This window comes from Mastacembelus armatus, chromosome 7 (genome assembly GCF_900324485.2).
Source record: "Mastacembelus armatus chromosome 7, fMasArm1.2, whole genome shotgun sequence".
Taxonomy (NCBI): Eukaryota; Metazoa; Chordata; class Actinopteri; order Synbranchiformes; family Mastacembelidae; genus Mastacembelus; species Mastacembelus armatus.
In genome coordinates, this window is record NC_046639.1 from 20,011,836 (window position 1) to 20,030,995 (window position 19,160).

The following is a 19,160-nucleotide window of genomic DNA, read 5'->3' on the forward strand; positions in this document are numbered from 1 at the left end:
GCTCAGTATTTACCCTGGTCAACAGTTTCTGTCAGTTGCTTTGCAAAAATCCTCTGAAGTTAATCACTATTCTTAAAACACTGTGTGTGGAATCCAGGGCTGTGAATCCTGACATGCAAACTGTTTGAGATGAAGGTCACATGGTTTTGAACAGAAAGTGTCTGGTCATCTGTTCAGCCTATGCAAATGGTTAAAGACAATTAAAAAAAATTTTAATTAATAAAATGTTAATTCACAAATTTCTATGTAAAATGTTAGCAGTGCACCACAGCACAGTATGGACCAGGGAGGCAGCACAAACACAAACGGTAAAAGATCAAATCAGACTGTATGCAACATGGTCTCATTCAAACACATTATTGCTAATGAAGGCCCTATAACTTAAATATGACATGTCTTTAAGACGGGGCCTCTAGATCAACAGTTAGAGCAGGACCCACCTGAGCATTTAAACTGATGTATGCAGTACTTCCATCATTTATTGTTGTTTTTTTATTGTGCCTGTGTCTCATCTGGAGCCTGGACCCGAAACAGCTGCCCTCAATTCTTACATTATTGGAACCTGTGATTTTTCTGCTATAACACATCAGTGCAGCTCACTGGCCTAATGACCTAGTGCAGGCACATTAGAACAACAATTACTAAAGCTAATGCAATTAATTAAAGGGCGTTTAAAGCACTTTAAGTTAGTTTCTTGATCTAATTAGAGCACAGGCAAATCAAACTGGCTGCCCTGAGTGGCTGAGTCACGTGGTTAAAAAAAAAAAAAAAAACTCCATTAATGCAGACTTTATTGATCATATCTTTATTCATTCTGGAGTTGGCACCTTCAGTGGGGAAAAATAACCACTATAAAGGAATACGTGGAAGAGAAACACCTGCTTATTCATTTTATTTCTGTAGTTTTATGTTTTTGTCTAAATGTCATTTCCACATTTAAATATGACAGTCCAACAGCTTCAGTCAGGGACACAGAGAATGAACATTATTAAGTACAGTGAGCTTTTCTTTACAGCTGGTAACCTATGTCCATCCCTCACTTTCCTCTCTGCAGCTGTAGAGACAGATCAGGCTTCAAACTGGACAGTGCAGCAGTAAACTCAGTTCCTCGTCCATTCATTAAGTTCTGCAGGTCTAAGTGTCTGCATTAACGCAACTGTAACTGCACCGTGACTGCTGCAGCCGCTGAATGTAGGCCATCCTCCTCCTTGCCCTTATTTACGTACAGTACGTCTGACGTCAGAGCGTCAGCTGGCCGAATGTTTACATCCAGCAGTTGTGTTTCTGACTGGATCCCTCAACAACAAAAGGCTGAGCAGAAGGAAAAGGGCGAAGACGGGCTGTAAGGTACGAGGCTGCAGTGAGCAGGGCCCGGGCTGGAGGCACAGTGAGAGCCGCTCTTTGTTTCCGCACCACCAGCTCCATGTTTCTTCTCTTCCAACGATAAACCCGAAATGCGGTTGTTTGTGTGTGCGTTAACGTTGGCACTGCAGGACCGTCGCTTCCTCCTGCAGCGTTTTGTTTTGGTTCTTGGTAGCAGGCTGCTGTTAGACAGGGAGACTTTTATTTTTTTTGTGCCTGTTGGAAACTGGTTCACCTGAGTGGCGCAAACAGCAGCGGCAGCAGCGTGCAGGCTGTGCATGTGTGCGCTGAAATGGACGGGTCCTGGTGTGGCCCGAACATTCACGGAAACCAAAGACCACAGGCGGTAGCTGTTTACCTGAATCAGCAAACGAAGCGTCAACGTGAAATGGCAGTGTTTAGCAGGAAGTGTGTACCCTACTAGCCTACTAAACCACTTTGATGCAGAATGTAGCCAGAGCGCCCACTCGTGGTCATTTGTGCTAACGGCCCAAATAAGCTCGATGATAACATTTCATCCTGGAGTCTGTTACTTGACAATGGGAATTCATTTGATGCATGACAACATCCTGTGCACATCAGAATCGGGAGGACTAGTAAATGTTCTTTTTTTATCCTGCCTGGGACCCGCATGTGTTCCCTGTGATCTCTGTGCTTTGTTCTTTTTAACACCACCCTAAAGCACAGCTGCATTCACACCTACAGCTGTGTGGGAATTTAACACCGCAATCAAGAGTAATTCTCAATAGTCTGACAATTAGTGTCTTGGAATTTATTACAGCTTCTCAGAGTTCAGACTTCTTCATATGTCTTATTTTATACAAAGCCCAAAGACATTTAATTTACAAGAAATGGTTTAGCGTCTAATTTGAGGAACCTGGATTAAAGAATGTTTCGATTTTTTTCTAATTGATGAATTGATTGTTTCACATCTAGTTTAATTTGAATGTGAGTTGTACCACTAAGATAGAAAGGTTCAAGTTCACACTTTCTTTCATTTAAAAGAACATGCTGTGTTTTCTTTTGCAGTTAGCAGGTTTGAAGTTTCTCAACCCTGAAATCTGCCATCAGATGGAAAAAAAGACAAATTGAAATAAAAACCAAGACAAGCATAAACAAACTGTAGCTCAAAATGTGGACTTCATGTTTTTGTAGATTTCCACTCTGGTGCCAGTGGAGAGTAAACCTCCTGTCTCGACTTTGCTGTCAGTCAGAATGGGTGGAGCTGTAAGTGCTGGTGAGGACAATGATGACTTGATTGACAACCTGAAGGAGGCTTACTACATCCGCTCAGACCTGGTGGAGCGGGCTTTTCGAGCTATCGACCGGGCTGACTATTACCTGGATGAATTCCGGGATAATGCTTACAAGGTGAGTAAAATGAAAGTGTGTGAAGCAGTTTACTGCGTTCATGTGGGAGTGTTTTGGTATGAAACTGGTGGATGAGATTCTTCTGTTATTGCTCATTGGTTATTTCTAATGTTTTTCAGCACACAGTTGTAAAGTTTGATTGGCTGATTTGTGGCTATGTGAGAAGCTTATGTTGTTATTGTTGTTAGGATTTGGCATGGCGCCATGGAAACATCCACCTGTCTGCACCATGTATATACTCTGAGGTGATGGAGGCTTTGGATCTGCACCCGGGCCTCTCCTTCCTCAACCTCGGCAGTGGGACCGGCTACCTCAGCACCATGGTCGGCCTCATATTGGGTATGTGGTTAACCTTACTTATTTTCAGGAGATTGCAGATGAATGGAAATCTGGGGGATGTACACTGCTGATATCAAATCAAACTGCTACTGGCTGCAGTGTGAGCCCTGTTTTTTTTTTTTTTTTTTTAATCATGTTTTACTTTCACTGCGGCGAACTTGACTTAGCTATTAGCTGTTTGCAGTGTATGCTCCAATTCAAACAATATTATTATTCAATTACTTTGATACTGAAGGAAAGTGATGATTCATAGGGAAGATCTGCAGTTATAAGACGTGTTGTTTTTCTGTGATAATACTAAAATATGCACATCATGTCTGTGTGTTCAAATGTGACAGAGCTATGTTTAAGAATAGGAGTCACGTTTAGCATAGCCCAGGTGTTTGCCTGTGTTTTGCTGCTGTTCAGGAAATATTTGTTGTACCTCACCTCCACCTGTAGCAACCTGCAGTATCATTGCTCCACGCTCCCTGCTGTGCTGTTTCATTATGAACAGTGACGAGGTCAGGACCTAGACACTAAATGTCAGTGCTTTACATAATGTAAATTAACATAAAAATCTATTCCACATCAGTTGGCTCTTATTAAATGAATAATATGCATCATACCCAGCAATTATCATTATCACAAGATGAGCTGGGAGCATCCAGCAGACACTCATTAGGAGACCTGAAAGTCTTTTGCAGCTATATGGACACAATAATCTGAAATGCACTTGGGGGTTTCTGAGGTAATAACATTTAATAATATGTTCTGAACTGCACTGATAGAGCGGCTAATGCTTTGTCTGTGTTAGAACATTGCAGCATTTTGAATGTGTAAAATGTAGATGAGCTACAGCTCTCTAGTTAATGCAAAACTGAAAATGCTCATAATTATAATGTTCTGGTTGTAAAGACAAAAACACTTTCAAATGATAAAATATGTTTTAAACATAGTCAGTTCTTCATTGGAAAAAACAGGCACATTTACTGTAAATAATCCAGAGCATTAACAATAGCTACATGTTTAAAGAAAAGTGATAAAGGTGTAATGATGTTCATCCCAGCCAGTGTTAATAAAGGTTAAGTCTCAGTGCTTCACAGTTTTAGCAGAATCACGCAAAACATCATCACAGGTTTACAACCACATGTTGTCACCCATGTGAAGCTGTAACTGGAATGTGCTGACTTCCAGGACCATTTGGCGTGAACCACGGCATCGAGTTACATGCAGATGTGATTGAGTACGCCTATCAAAAGCTTGACTCCTTCATCAAAACCAGCGACAGCTTTGACAAGTAGGCCTCCAAATGCATCTGTGATGTTTTGTATTTTTTACTCATGTGTACAGGGTTTTTTTTTCTTACTGCTCCCGTATCATTCTTCAGGTTTGAGTTCTGTGAGCCATCCTTTGTTGTGGGGAACTGCCTGGAGATTCCTCCAGAGAGCCGTCAGTATGACAGGGTGTACTGTGGGGCAGGGGTTCAGAAGGAGCATGAAGATTACATGAAGAACCTGCTCAAAGTGGGGGGCATCCTGGTGATGCCTCTTGAGGAAAAGGTTCGTGTGTTTTCCTAAGTAACTCAGACAAGTTAAAATCTGCACCTTCTGCAACAAGTCCCCATCTTCAGCATGTACATATGGCATACTAACCCAACTGTTTATAACAGACTATTATATAGTTTTAAATAGATATAATTGTTGATATGTCTTTCATTGTACAAAAAGTGAGAGGAAAACAGCTTTGATTCCGTCATGCTGTATTTTCTGCAGTTGACCAAGATCACCCGTACAGGGTTGAACAGCTGGGAGACCAAAAAGATCATCTCTGTATCCTTCGCTCCACTGGTGCTGCCCAAACACAGCACAAATGGCAAACCCAGGACTGTCCCACTACGTGAGTGTCACCTCATGATTTAATTAAATTAAAAAACACAAATAAATATAAACATCGATGCATATAAAATCTATAAAGTTTATTCACTTTTGTCTGATTTTTTTTTTTCTGTTTTTTTCTTTTCCTTTCTGTCATATTTTCTTGTGGTTCTCACTTCTCCAGCCAAGTATGAGGTACGGACATTACAGGAGCTGGCTCGAATCTGCATCCGCCACACCCTCAGAGTGACCACAGATGGAGGAGACAATCAGTCACGTGGCCGTGGCTCCTCTTTCAGCGTGGGCAGGGGTCTGGCAGTGGCCGGGCTCCATAAGTATGGCCCTCGCTTCAAACGCCGGCGTGTCCATCGACGCCACTGCAACGCTCTTGTCCTGGCCACCCGTCAGGTGGTGGCCAGCAGCGGTGTCAGCTCCACTTCTCTGGACGGCAACAACAACCAGGGAGGAAGAGCAGAGGATGAGGAGGAGGCCAGAGAGCGGGAGGTGAGGCGGCAGATGAGAGGGAACAGGAGGTCAGTGAGAGGAGGAGGAGGGGTGCTGGAAGAGGAGGAGACGGTGGAGGAAGAGGATGAAGAGGAGGAGCAGGAGGAGGAGGAGGAGAAGGAGACAGGGGAGCTGCTCCGACCCCAGCCAGCTGTGAACATCCTGAGAGAGAGGATACTGGGCCTGCCGCTGCCTGAGCCTCTGAAGATGTACCTGCTGTTCTACAGAGAGAAATGAGCCCGCTGGAACCACAACCAGGTCCTGAATCAGAGCCCAGAGCTGAATGCAACCAACCAGCAGGGACTGAAGCCTCTGCTACGACCCCACCACCACCTGGACACCACAGGACAACACCTACCTTACTGACCCCCCTGATCCACCATGGCTCTCTTTCTCTCTCTCACCTGTCCTCATCCTCTCCATCATGTATCATCTTTTTTACACTTCATTTTGCTCTGCCTCCCACTGTTCTTTAGTTGATTTGCTTCCTGATAGTTCAGTTCGTCCAGTGTAGGGGGAGGGAGAGGTTTGCCACTCTGGGAATAGAAATATTTACACCAACTGGTTGCAGACAGTCACTGATTGTGTCTCCTTTGAGGTGCAATTAATAATAAATTTGCTCTCCAGCTTCATATAAATAATATACTAATTGAGCATTGACTAACAGCCTACAGTTGCCTGAGTATGTACAGCTTATAAAAGGCAGCGCAGTGGTGCAGAGAAAGAGCACCCTCATTGTTTAGGCTACAGTAGCAGTCTAGACATTGCATCAGAGTTCAACACTGTAGCATCAAACAGAGAGAGCGGGTGACCCAGAGAGCAGAGGGCACAGGGTTTACCAGCTCTTTGCTCCCCACTAGTTATAGTTGTGTCCCTGTTTAGAGAGCATATGTACTTTGTACAACCACGTAGAAGCTCCTTCGCCCACATAAGGTGGTGAGTATCATATTACCTAGAGGGTGGTGTTTTCAAAACAAAGACAGTTGGTTCGGGACCAACTTTGTTGTGTGTGGAAATAACCTGATGTGAGAAGTATATTTTTTTCTCTTTACCAGATCATGTTTAATGATACGACCTGTCCAGGGTGTACCCCCTGCCTTTCTCCTGAAAAGAGCTGGGATAGGCTCCAGCAGCTCACCATGACCCTACATAGAAACAAGTGGGTATAGATAATGGATGGATGTTTAATGATACAGTAGCTACAGCTTGTGACCAAGATGGTGTGGCAGTTGTGTATATTTCCATTGATTTCCAAACAAAAGGTTGAAGGTTGAGTTTGAGTTTTTCCTGTCTATGCATATGTTCCATTGTGTGCATCTATTTTTGTCTCCTGATGTTTGTCATATGGAGATGAAACTGACCTAGTTCCTTTACATGTTTAATCAGAGGCCAGTCTCATTGTCTGTACATCACATTATACTCTCTTAACCAAAAGAGAATGACCATAAGAGATCACATACTTACTAATATTCCAATTTACATAAAAAACCCAGCATGTTAAAAACACATAACTGTGTTTACTGACTGTGTGCTCTCATGTTTTTTCTTGTATTTTGATTTTTGAGACTTGAAGTGATGTGCACATATGAAAGTGTTGTATCTTTGAACACAATCTTCAGTTGTAGTTTTCTAGTTTGATGGGGCATTATTCCTTTGGACTTTTTGCTTTTGTACCAGACTTTCTGCTCCCTTCTGTGCCAAACTTCAACTGCATGGACTAAATTCTTGAATGGAAACAGCAGATAAACAGCAAGTCACTCATCTGAAATAAAAAAGCTCATTAAAAGATGCTTTATTATTTCGAAATCTGCTCTACTCCCATCGCAATGACATCATGTATTCCTTTTTATTATGCAAAGCCTTAGAGTTCTCCCATTTGAAAGTTTGTATCTGAAGAATGTAAATTACGGATGTGATCACAATAATAGGAGGATTTAAATACGTGCAGCTCATAGTGGTGATATATCCACACTGAATGGGAGGATTGGTGTAACATCATGCTTCGCTGTTTGGCATCTCTTCTGTTTCTGCTGCTGCTGAATGAACGAGAGCACCATTCATGTTTGGTTGTTGTGCAGTTGTGATTCTTTGCTGAATGTACATGTCTTTTTTGGCACTTAACATGACATGTTGGTGAGACTGACTTGCTTGTTGTAAAACTGAGCTGTATTATTGAGTGCTGTTAATAAATAAAGAAAGCCCAGTTTAAAAGGAAAGTAATTCAATTTGTGAAGACAGCAGCTGCAGTTCTTAGTGATTGATACTTCACACACACTGTTTCATCTTGGCTTGTAAATAGGAAAATACTCAACCTTTAATCCCCTGAAGATTTCAGCTTTTGTGCTAAATCCTTCTTTTCAGCTGAACAACAGCTTTGATGAAAACACCATTTGATCGGGTAAATTACTCCCACTGGGACCCCTATCTGTTTTGGTTGGTAATAGTAGTGTTTGATACCTGTATACATTATAATGAAACAATTAAAGATGGATTTTCCCTGGATGTAAATTTGCTGTTTATGAAGGTGAACAAGTCAGACGCAAACAGTGAACAGGCACACTGCAGGAAATGAGTGGTAGTGTCAGATTCCAAGTAGATTCTGGCAGAAGTGAATTCACTGCAATGACATGCCATGAAGGATGGGTTAGAAACAGCCTATGATAGAGTTTAAGGTCAAATCAGTTTCCCTGTTATCTGAGTTGGAAATGAGGGGGAGGGGCCTAAAGCAGCCAGTGGACAAGATGGCCGACAGTGCAGCCAGCTCCAGGGAATGACTGTGGATGAGAAGACAGGTGAATGGTTGAGACAAACTCAGGTAAGTGTAGAAGCTGCAGTGTGAACTCATGGTGCTTTGAACAGGAGTGTGTAACGTGTTGCCTGCTGAGATTAGATAGTTTGTTTTCTGCATTTCCAAGACTGATGAGTGACCTTTGGTTTAAATGGCTGGTTTGCTGGTTAGCATGGCATGCTGCTAGCTTGTGGTTAGCCCCTCTCCCTGTCTTTAGCTGCCCTGCATTGTGTCTTTTTGTAGTTGTTTGCTTGTTCAGTAAGTAAAAGTGAGTAAAAGGTAAAGCTACACCTGGACTCACCTGTCCACTTAATAAGATTCTGGGAGGTGAAAACACATTATACACACCTCCTCCACTGACCCTGCACCACCTGAGACTGCTTTTGCACACCTAGCTGTCTCTTCCTAGCTGCCATCAGCTGCTGTTGTTGTGCTAAAGCCTAGGCTGTGACATGCTTAGACTAGACCAACCCAGTCCATACTGTCCCCAAGTTCAGCGTCCCTTGAGTTCCTGTCAGTGCTGTGTCCCCAGACTCTGTGTTATCGCCAGCCTTGCTTTTGCACTTTAACCCTCTTCTGACTACATTCTCTGTAGCGTTGCCAGCTGTCAAATAAGTACATAGTACTGGGCAGCAGGCATTGTAGTGGGAGTTAGGCTGGAGGTCCTTGTTGTCTGGGTTCTCAGTGCCATTGTCCACCTGCTGTATTGGGCCCTGGGTTTGCTCTTTATCACTGAAACCTGCAGCACTACCTGCTCAAACTGTCAGACCTCTTTAACGTTGTTGGAGTTAGCTCATGTATGTAAAACTCTTCTCTTGAAAGAGCAGACCTAAAATCCTTCATCCTGGCACACTTAAAGTTCGTATTTAGTTCATCCAATACCGTGGTGCTGTGGTAGTCATGGTTGTCATACCATCAATGTACAACCCTATGGTTAGTAGGTGCCACTCAGACTGAAGCCCATATTCTACTGTCACCGTTCTTTCGGTCAGTGGATCAATCGTATCCTCAGATACTCTAATAGTTCTTTCATTAGACTGTGTGGAACAAATTTGCTAAATCAAAGAACAGCACAAGCAAGTCTCCTGTTCTTTACTGACTGAATTTGATATCAGATCATGCTTGCATGCCTGTATACTGGTTATATTAGCACATGGTAACTATACTACTCAGCTAGATAGGATTGGTTGTTTCATTACAGTGAAGTGGCTGATGGCAGGTGAGACTGAATGGATTCTATTATGGATGGTTGTGTTGAGGGTGAGGCTCTGTGATGCTGGTGGCCACCTGAGGATTAATCTACATTCTCATACAAAAGTTGAGTCAGACATTGGTGACACTGGTGGAAGAACCAGTGATGCTGGTTGGTTTGAGAACTGAGTGGGTCTGATCAGCTGTTTTAGTTATTGCCTAGGATAAGGTAGATGTTGTTGAAAGCTACCTTAAAGTATGTTAGTTGAGTTTAAAGTTATTGTAGTTTGAGGACAGAAAAAAGTTTGGCCTGTGGGTCAGGCAGGTGAATAACCGGATACCCATTGAGGTGCCCAGCAATGAGTCAAAATCTCATTTAACACAAATACGGCAATTCCATTGAAATGTTCATCTGACTTTTTGCACATTTAACGGTTTAGTTTATTTTATCAGTGCTGGAAGCACCAACATCCTTAACTTAAGTAGAAATACTGTAATGTAAAAATTCTGTGTCCATATAAAAGTCCTGCATTTATCTAAATATACTTAAATCACTAAAAGTATGCAGGATTTCACATTTGACCAATATTATTGATGCATTATTGTGTACAGGTAAGAGTTTATTTTAAATACCTTAAATGTCCATAATTTGAAATTATTTAATAACTGAATTGTTTTACTTAAAGTACTGCAATATAGTGTGTGATTTCCCCACCTATGGCCCAATACAGCGTTAATATGTTTATACTGTATTTTTTCATTAATCTGATTTTGAAAATTAGAGTTAGCAATCTAATGTGGTGGAGAGAAAGTACAATATGTGTACTACAGTGAAGTCAAATTAAAAGGAAATATTTATGTACAGTTACCTTAAAATACTACTACTACTTAAATACAGTACTTGAGTAAATGTACAGTATTTTATGCCAGCAAACTATCAGTTGGTCACAGAGAAGTTTGATATCTTTACACTTTTTAGTATAGTACAAAATCTGCATTTTGTAAAATTGCATGCCTTTCTTCCTGAAGTCCAAAGAGATCATAGGGAGTGTAACTATCAACTTAGTCTAGGATTTCTTCCCCAGGACAATGGCTAAAAAATAATAAACTAAAAATACGCTTATCAAATAGAAAATAGGAATTAAGCACTGAACAAAAAAAGCCAAAACATAACACAATTTTGCTATCACTGAATTGTCTTTAATAAAAAAAACAAAAACTAAAAAAGTAAAAGACATAGGCAGACACAGACAGCAGTGCACCAGCATATTTGTCATTTGGCTATAAAAATAATACCAGCACATAAAAGTTGGTCACAGAAGTCTTAGATACAGAGTTTGGATCCAGTGATGAAGCTATGGGATACAGATGCAAAAAGTTTTCAGTTAAATTAAGACATTCACATTTTGCTTACCAAGTTTCTATGACGAATACTCAAACAACCAAATGTATTACTCAAGCATGCTAAAACCATGCAGCATGTATACAAGCACTGCAGTGTTAGTTACAACAATCAGGCCTTATTCCTAAAGATTAGATTTGTGTTTATTAGGTGAAATGTACAGACATGTAAATAGTCAACCGTGACATGAATTAATCTCATATTTCTTTCTGTACGCAGTCTCCACTTCCCCAAATCAACTATGTGCAACAGTTGACTTACATTTTCCTCCATTGAGAACCCATCAGCTGAAGCTTAAAGTGTGTACACACAAAAACATGCCTGTACCTAGCTGAATACAAAAGACAGTACATGTGTGATGCAAAAAATAAAATAAACTTTCAACATTAAATTAAAAAGCTCAAAAAATAAAACTATTTTAAAGAAAAAAATGAATAGAAAATTATATCTACATCTGTATATAAAAATGAAAGATTATAAGTTAGATTTTTTTTTCAATATGGGAATCCATGTTTGCTTTTTACATCTGAAAAAGTGACTGAGGATTGCCTATCAACAAGTTGATATCCATTGTTAAATACATAAAGTAGAAAGGCATGGGTCAAACAGCAAAGATCCATTGGTTTTAAGTACTTTCGACTTTTTACGACTGAGATGGATCCGATGCCTCTTAAAACAATCAACTGCACATCACTAGCATTTGAGAAGATTTTGTTTGCCATTTGACCCTGGCCTGTTGGAAAGTCACAGAAGGTTTTAAAACCCTACGCAGTAGCAGCAAGCGGACAACACACCCCTCACAGTTGGAATATGGGGAACAGAGAGCAGCAGATAGGCAGGCTGAACCATGGAGGTTAAAACTGCATATTAGACATCTGTAGGCAAAACAAATGGAGTGGTTTGTGTATTCAGATCCTTTAAGTCCATAATGTTTTTTGACCAGAGTTGTGGTATCAACACAGTACTGAGAAGATGATATCGCTCCTCTGGGGCTTAAAAGTTCTGTTAGACCTATCACTTCTTTCCCAGGAGGCCAAACATGTCACCCTTAGCCTTCCTTGCTGTACCCTTTACACAGAAACCTAGGGGCAGTTGAATGCTGTGTCCAAATGCTCTGCCTCTCCATCTAATGAGTGCATCACACTGACAGGAATGTCAGGACTGAGCCTGATGCTGGAAGAAATTAGTTGAGGGAAGTGATAAAAAACTGGCAGAGATGAATACAGGTGCACACGTTATATAAAAAAGCAGAGATTAGGGACACAGGTTAAGGCACCTTAGAACCCTGATGAATCTGAGGCACGTTCCAGGACAGTAAGCTTAAAATGGCCCAGGACGTTAACATTAATCCCCTGCCAGAATATCTGAAAAATGGGTTGAGCTGTCCCCCATCGTTCCCCACCTCTGCCTCGTGTGCACCAGCAAGAACAGCATCTACTGATTACAGCAACTTGAGGCTTAGTCTGTAGTGTGCTTTACATTTACAATCGTACAGAGATAAAGGAATAGCCCCGCATTTTCTAAACTACATGTATTGTTTACTGTCTTGTCTGTATGCTAAACATGAAGCCAGCATGTTATAGCTTGGCATAAAGACACCACTAGCCTGGCTTTGCCCATGTGACTACTCATTAATAATCAACATCTCAGTGTAGCTCATTGACATGTTCAATGTTTCGGGAGGGAGTGTCATTTCAGACGTAAGTGTTGGGACTAAATGCATTTCCTAAAATGTTGAGCTATTTCTTCTCTGTCACATACACACACGCACACACATACAGGCTCAAAACTCCACTCTAATATAATCACATCTCCAACCATGAAAGAAAAACACAGCACAGTGTGATGTAAACTGTTGGGACCGGAGTACAATATTCACACAGTAACCTAGACCACACCATACCACCACAATGTTTACACTGACAGAAAGAGAGAGGACTGTAACAAACATCTGAGAGAACATAGAGGAGTGCCTTGAAGATACTGTAGACCACCACAGGCAGTCTAAGCTCACCTTCGATTTTCTCTGTACATTAAGAACACTGTGATGTATGTGAAATATGTAGAAGTGTGAGGCTTCATGCATTGCTGCTGTCCTAGTGTTATATTGCCAAATCTCCAAATGTAAACTCAAGACAACAGTTAATAGTGCTGCTGTTACAGTTAAAACCTACAAAGCAGCATTAGTATTAAAGTTTTCTCTATCAGTTGCAGAATCTTGGATTCTGTATTCTGGACAAACAAAACAACTTTGACGAAACAAAACCCATGCTTTCAAGTTCAGTCGCAAAGTGGAAAGGTGCACATTAGAGGTGGTAGTGATAGTAGTGGTAGAAACGGTCACTTGGGGACCAGGCCACGGGATTGTGGGTAAAGAGGAGATCCTGGACTGGAGGGGCTGAAAGGAGAAGTCGGGGTGCTTGACTTCTTGCCTGTTCTTGGTCGACTAAGCGATAGATGGTGAGAAGGACAGAAGGTGAGACAGATGCTTAATGAGCCTTATGAGAATTAAAGGACATTTTGAAGGTTTGCCTTACCCAGTCTTTGGTTTCTTGAGGCTGCCACTGGCACTGGCTGGTGGGGTTGGTCCCAAGCTGCTGTAAAAGCCTGAGGCATCTACCTGGATGTCATCCTCATCCCTAAGAGCATCCTCCAGAGCTGCCGCCACCTTTGGGGCGATAACTGGCTCCTGATACTCTTTAGTGGTCCGAGTTGGCATGTCCATGTTAAGCATCAGGATGTTTTCAGCCTGGGAGACAAGACAGACACACACTCCTCTGAGACCAGTCAATCAATCGGGTCAAGGTACATTTGACGAATGGAGGGTTAGCATATTTATCAAAATGCTTAACGTTCTGGATTCCTGTGCATTTTGTAATTCTTGTTGCCACTCAGATTTACCTATATTGCCCACTGTGTTTTGTACACTCAACTATTCTGGTGTGATGAGTGAAACAAGAGGACGAATGCAGTACCACTGCTATGTGTGTCTGTGCTATGTGTGTTATGTTCACTCTCGGGTTTATGTGGGAATGAGCTGAGCAGAAAGTGCAGCTTACTTTGTATCGCCAAGGCTTCGTCATCATAGCCATGTGAGCGTGGTGAGCGAGAGGCCTCTGGTATCCGACTGCTGACAAAGGCCTGCTCATCATCTGATGGTCACTGAAGCAGATGCACACAGAGTGAGAGAGTATGCAGCATAATGGATCATACAACAAAGCAACGAACTGTATGGCTGATAGAAACAACACTATGTAACACTGCATTGACTATTCCAAAATGTTTGAAGTTCGATGTGATTTGAAACTAATTCCTGCTTCAGGATGTGATACATCAACAGCTGTCTTTTTGTTTTCTAGATGGAGTCATCTTTAGTCATGTCACTTAACCATGTGTGTTAATGTCAAAACTTCTAGTTTGCTATTAAACTGTGCACACAGTCAATCAGATGAAGTGTGTACAAAAAAAGCATGCTGTGGGTATTCTGACTTACTCCTCTATGCGTGTGATGGGCTTTGTTTTCCAGTGCTCATTCTCCTCATCGAAATAAGCCCTATTGACTATTTTGTTTTTCTCCTCTAAGGGAATGAAGTTCTCAATGATCAGATGCCTGAAAGACAAATAAGTGATTATATAGAGGCAATAACTGACAAACATTGTCAGTGCAATGGTTTAAGTCAGATAAGAAACTGCATAGAGTCAAATAAAATTTGGAGATCATTGCAGTGACAAGCAGATTGTTTAATAACTAATATAATTTTTTTGATATAATGTCTTCCTGCCAGGCTACCAGTATTATGTACAGGTCCCATACTTGAGTTTGAGGTCCCTAGTGAGCTCATTCTGGGTCTGTTCCAAGTCCTGCCGGTTACAGATGTGTTCCGCCTGGAGGTCTTCGATTTCTGACTTCACTGCTTGCATCTTGGCAAACAGCTTGAGAACAAAGATGGAGAAATATTCTGCCTTAGAGTTTGGCATAAGACACCTGACATCAAGAGGAATAATGGACAATCCAAATACACAAACAAATCCAGTAATGTATTTTTACCTGATTTTAAATAGTAACCTAACCTACTTACTTTCAAGGATTTTATTAATAGACACATAAATCCCAGAAAAGAAACAGAACAAACAAGAGATACAATCATTAACAAGACCAGCCCTGGTTGGAGCTGCTACCTTTTTCAGCTTCTTGGTCTTGATGTCGACCTCCTGCTGCAGAGAACTGTAGGTCTCCTTCAGCTCCAGCGTCTCCTCATCCTGATTCTCCATTTGCTGTTGCATCTCTCGCTCTCGCCGTTTCTGGTAACACACACACACACACATTTAAAACTTTAAACATCAGTGCTCTCTGTGTGTCATGAGGCTACACAGAAAGTCCTGACTACAAAGGTCAGTCAAGTCTCATTTCTCTTTGGAAAATTTGATCAAGATGGCGAGACCGAGCTTTCGCAGACTGTGGAACACACTACCTCTTCAAATTAGATAAGCTACTAATCTTTTAAGTGTCTATTAAAACATATTTTTTAAGTAAGGCATTCAGTTCTGTTTCTCCTTTTTTACTCTGTACTCTCTTTTTCTTTTACCATTTTTTATATTGTGAAACACTTTGGTCAACTTGTGTTGTTTTAAATCTGCTATATGAATAAACTTTGATTTATTTTAAATGAGGGGTACACAGCAAAAAATAATGTCCTATAGAAAGTCAACAAGGATCAATGTGAAAGGAAAGAGGTTGGGAGATATGTGACAGTGGCTAAAAAGTAATGGAATAAATCTGGATACAAGACAGATGGAAATGGAAAGAACATACAAATACTTGGATTGTTTAAGCTACTTTTCTGACTACTGTAGTAAATGATGAATGACAGTTTTAGGGTTACTGTCAAATATTAAATAATCAACCATGGATTATAATTTTACTCAGGTCAAGTGTAAACTACAAGAACTTTGGTGCCAGCAGCAAAGTAATTATTTTTGCCACTGTGAAAAGATTTTCCCCCTGACACAAATGTTATATCAGAAAATAGCAGGTGTCGAAACAGCAAAGATGGGATTTACACAACCCAAAGAAGGATTTAGGTGGAGAAAAGAAAGATGCATTATCTAATCTGCAGGAGTCTCAGTAAGATAATTTTAGAGCAGAAAACTAGAAAACCAAGAATGTAGTTTGTAATTTTAAACCTGATCTTAACAACTACAGTATTTTTACATTTTTTTTACTGCATTTACCTCGTTATTTCACTGAAACGTCAGCTGTATCACCACCATCTCCACCCCTGGCTTATTATCATCTCTTTGTTCTCCATGGGTTACAGTAACTGCATGTTTTGTCTCATTTGTCCATCCTTCTTTTTTCCCCATCAAGTCATTTCATTGCACCATGGCACTGATAATATAACTTGCGCTATTTTAATCTGCCCCTGTTTTTTATTATAATGTTATCAAACATTACTGAAAACTGAATTATCCAGTAACTTGACTTAAGACAAAGGTTCCAGATGTGTAGTATACCTGTTCAGCAATTTCCTGCCTCTTCTGTTCCAGCATTCTCTGCTGCTCATTAGTGTGATCCACAATGTTTTTCCCCCCAACTAGAAGTTTGCTCTCCATTGCCTGGGTGGAAAAAGAAGGAAGAGGAAGAAAAGAAGAAAAAATGATGAGGACACTTCAAATCACATGGGACAGAAAAGCATCTGATTCCAATACATGTCGCTAGCTGGGCTGTATTAAAATAAAGTAATATGAGCACAACAACATTGCCTATTGACTTATGAGAAAATCTCATGGCTTGGTTGTGTATATGGTTCAGTCTCATGAAAACCCAATTTGTCATGTTTGCGCAGCATTTAGTGAGTCAGGCTTTAAAGGAACACACCCAGTCTAGCAAAGTCTGCTCACCTTAACTTTGGCTGCAAGCATTTCTCCAGCCTCCTTCTCCCTCTTCAAGTCTTCCATTTTTTTCTCCTTCTCCTTAAGTAACCGAACTTTCTCTTCAGCCACCAGACTGTGATCCTCCATGATAGCCTTTCTCTCTCTCTCCAGCTTCTCGTGCTGCTCCAGCCAGTAGTCCCCTTTGTCATCTCCATCTTCATCATCCTCTGTCTCTCCTTCCAAGTCCTCACCATCATTCCCTTCCCCAGCCCTCCTCCTCTGGCTCCTTTTTTTCTTCTTTCCAGAGCGCTTCTGCAGCTGTTCCTTCAGCCTCGCAATCTCCTCCTGAAACTCCCTCAGCAGGGCGTCCTTGGGGTCTTCATTGATACGTGGTTTATTCTTGATGTTCTTAGCCCTGTTGGCATAGCGCAGTGTTGTTAAAGTCTCCTCCACATTGTAGGATGCTGGGCCAATGTTGGCAACCATAACAGTGCGGGCGTTGCCCCCAAGGGAGTCCTGAAGAAGACGCGTAAGTTTTGAATCTCGGTATGGGATGTGGCTGCTCCGGCCATCCACCAGAGCTGATATGACATTGCCCAGAGCAGAGAGAGACAGGTTGATCTTTGTGGCTTCTTTAAGCCTCTCCCCCTGAGCTCCGGTCTTAGTCTGCCTTTCACTGCCAGCTAAATCCACCAGGTTGAGTTTGCCAACCCTGATATGGTTCTCTCCATCCACACCCAATTCACTGCACTCAACAGTGATGACAAATATGGCATGAGATCGGGAGCTGTGTTCATTCATGTTAGTGGCACCTACTGAACGATTCTGGTTGCCCACGTTCATAACATGCTCAATCTCCCGCACACTCTTGGTGACGAATGATGAAAGGTCTTTAACATACACACCAGTGTCGGGCCTCTCCCTGAGCTCGAGACGACGTGATTGGTCCTTTGACAGCAAATCTCTGATCTCCTCCTGGTAAATTTCTAGATATGATGCTCTGATCAGGTACTGCTGATTCTGGGACCGTGAAATGTGTGTGAAGATGTGCTCAAAGGAATTAGGGATCACCCCTCTCCTCTCTGGGTCATTTCTTACCCCCTCCATAGTGTATGTTTTCCCTGTACCCGTCTGCCCATAGGCAAAGATGGTCCCATTGAACCCAAGAAGAACCGATTCCACCAGGGGCCTGAATGTTTCATCATACAGATCTATTTGTTTGGAGTTCCAGTCATAGACTGAATCAAATGTAAAGACTTTGCGGAGTTCATTAGCTGAAGCTTCCTTGGGGTTCCTTACAATAATTTGGCCCAGTTTTACATCAACGGAGACCACCCTTTCAAACTTGGCAGTCCGCTCCTTTTCATTCATAGGGCGGCAACGAACCACCACCTTGACCGACTCAGAACTCTTGCTCTTGGACATGGTGAGGAGCAGCGGCCAACCCAGTTTCAGGTACAGTTTAGCGATAGAAATGCCCACATCAGAACCTGCTGGAGAAGACAAATTCACTGATTAGTGCCAACCTGTCACACTGACACACAGACTTGATAATGAACAACACGCAAGTCAAAATCTGCTTCCAAACTCAAATAAAGTACTGATACCTTAAATTAGTATTTCAGTAACGTTACAAAATTAATTAGCAATTTTCCACCACTGATCCCAACAAGATTTAATTCCAGTTGTAGAAATAGTCTGAGTCAAACATTTAGCTAAATTAAATGCACGTTTGTTTCTGTTATGCTTTAATTTCGGAGCACATTTCAGTGAGTGTAAACCTGAAGCAGACATAAGACGTCCAGACATCTCTAACACACTAAACACACAACAAACATAAAACCTCCTGTGGGTTCAAATGTGTCGATGGAGTAATTTAAATAACGATAAATAAGCAGCATCTGCTAACACACCGGTGCCACTAACTAATGAAGCTAACTCAGCCCGTTAACTAGTCGACGTTGAAATCTCAGGTTATAAAGAGACAACTCACTCGCTATGAAAACTCACTCGGTTATAGCACGATGTTTTTTTATTTCTGGTATCAGCTCCACTGATGCTAATAAAGACTGTCAAAGCTAACCAGCGTTAGCCTAGCAACGGCAAACACACTGGTAACCTTAGCTACAAGCCTGATAGCATTACCTGGCTAACGCTAGCAACAAGGGCGTACACGAATAACACACATTGCCAGAGAAAAATCAAAAGCACAATGGCCTCATAAAACAAACGCTGTCCATACACAACTTTTCACATGCCACGCTAAAACGTCGTGTAATATTTACCGATGGTTAACGTTAACTAATCCGAAACTCCCAGTCAGCCATTAGCCGCCTCATCCCCCGCAATGTTCAGGGCACGGTTGCCAGGACCGAGCCATATCCCCCAAAACAGGCACAAGTGGAGAATCAAAATAATTCGTACAAATTTTATGACTCAGAGGGAGCATGTGAGTAAGAGTGAGCCATACATT

General features: G+C 41.6%; 2 protein-coding genes across 4 annotated transcripts; one reads left to right on the top strand and one right to left on the bottom strand.

Annotated features, from left to right (window-relative positions):
* Positions 1-1,237: 1,237 nt before the first annotated feature.
* Positions 1,238-7,654, top strand: pcmtd2b (protein-L-isoaspartate (D-aspartate) O-methyltransferase domain containing 2b). 2 transcript variants are annotated; one of them, XM_026333409.1, is made up of 7 exons: positions 1,238-1,347; positions 2,518-2,733; positions 2,922-3,072; positions 4,249-4,351; positions 4,442-4,613; positions 4,827-4,950; positions 5,113-7,654. In XM_026333409.1, exons 2-7 carry the CDS (start codon positions 2,578-2,580, stop codon positions 5,667-5,669), a joined length of 1,263 nt encoding a protein of 420 aa, XP_026189194.1. In that variant the 5' UTR covers positions 1,238-1,347; positions 2,518-2,577; the 3' UTR covers positions 5,670-7,654. The 2 variants fall into 2 exon arrangements, with proteins under 2 accessions (XP_026189194.1, XP_026189195.1); XM_026333410.1 differs by having other exon boundaries at positions 1,267-1,387.
* A 3,284-nt stretch (positions 7,655-10,938) lies between these two features.
* kif3b (kinesin family member 3B) lies at positions 10,939-19,056 on the bottom strand. Of its 2 annotated transcripts, none has more exons than XM_026332803.1 (9): positions 18,973-19,056; positions 16,715-18,180; positions 16,328-16,429; positions 14,993-15,115; positions 14,628-14,746; positions 14,307-14,423; positions 13,873-13,975; positions 13,351-13,562; positions 10,939-13,259 (listed from the first exon to the last, which is right to left on the bottom strand). In XM_026332803.1, exons 2-9 carry the CDS (start codon positions 18,110-18,112, stop codon positions 13,154-13,156), a joined length of 2,280 nt encoding a protein of 759 aa, XP_026188588.1. In that variant the 5' UTR covers positions 18,113-18,180; positions 18,973-19,056; the 3' UTR covers positions 10,939-13,153. The 2 variants fall into 2 exon arrangements, with proteins under 2 accessions (XP_026188588.1, XP_026188589.1); XM_026332804.1 differs by having other exon boundaries at positions 16,715-18,177; positions 18,973-19,054.
* Positions 19,057-19,160: the final 104 nt, after the last annotated feature.

Excerpts from the sequence above, each read along its gene's own strand:
- kif3b (XM_026332803.1), bottom strand. The coding sequence starts at position 18,112 with ATGTCCAAGAGCAAGAGTTCTGAGTCGGTCAAGGTGGTGGTTCGTTGC. Across the intron at positions 16,430-16,714 it reads TGCTTGCAGCCAAAGTTAAG|GCAATGGAGAGCAAACTTCT; the intron begins GTGAGCAGACTT and ends TTTTCCACCCAG. Across the intron at positions 13,563-13,872 it reads CGAAGCCTTGGCGATACAAA|GCTGAAAACATCCTGATGCT; the intron begins GTAAGCTGCACT and ends CTTGTCTCCCAG.
- pcmtd2b (XM_026333409.1), top strand. The coding sequence starts at position 2,578 with ATGGGTGGAGCTGTAAGTGCTGGTGAGGACAATGATGACTTGATTGAC. Across the intron at positions 2,734-2,921 it reads TCCGGGATAATGCTTACAAG|GATTTGGCATGGCGCCATGG; the intron begins GTGAGTAAAATG and ends TATTGTTGTTAG. Across the intron at positions 4,614-4,826 it reads TGATGCCTCTTGAGGAAAAG|TTGACCAAGATCACCCGTAC; the intron begins GTTCGTGTGTTT and ends TATTTTCTGCAG.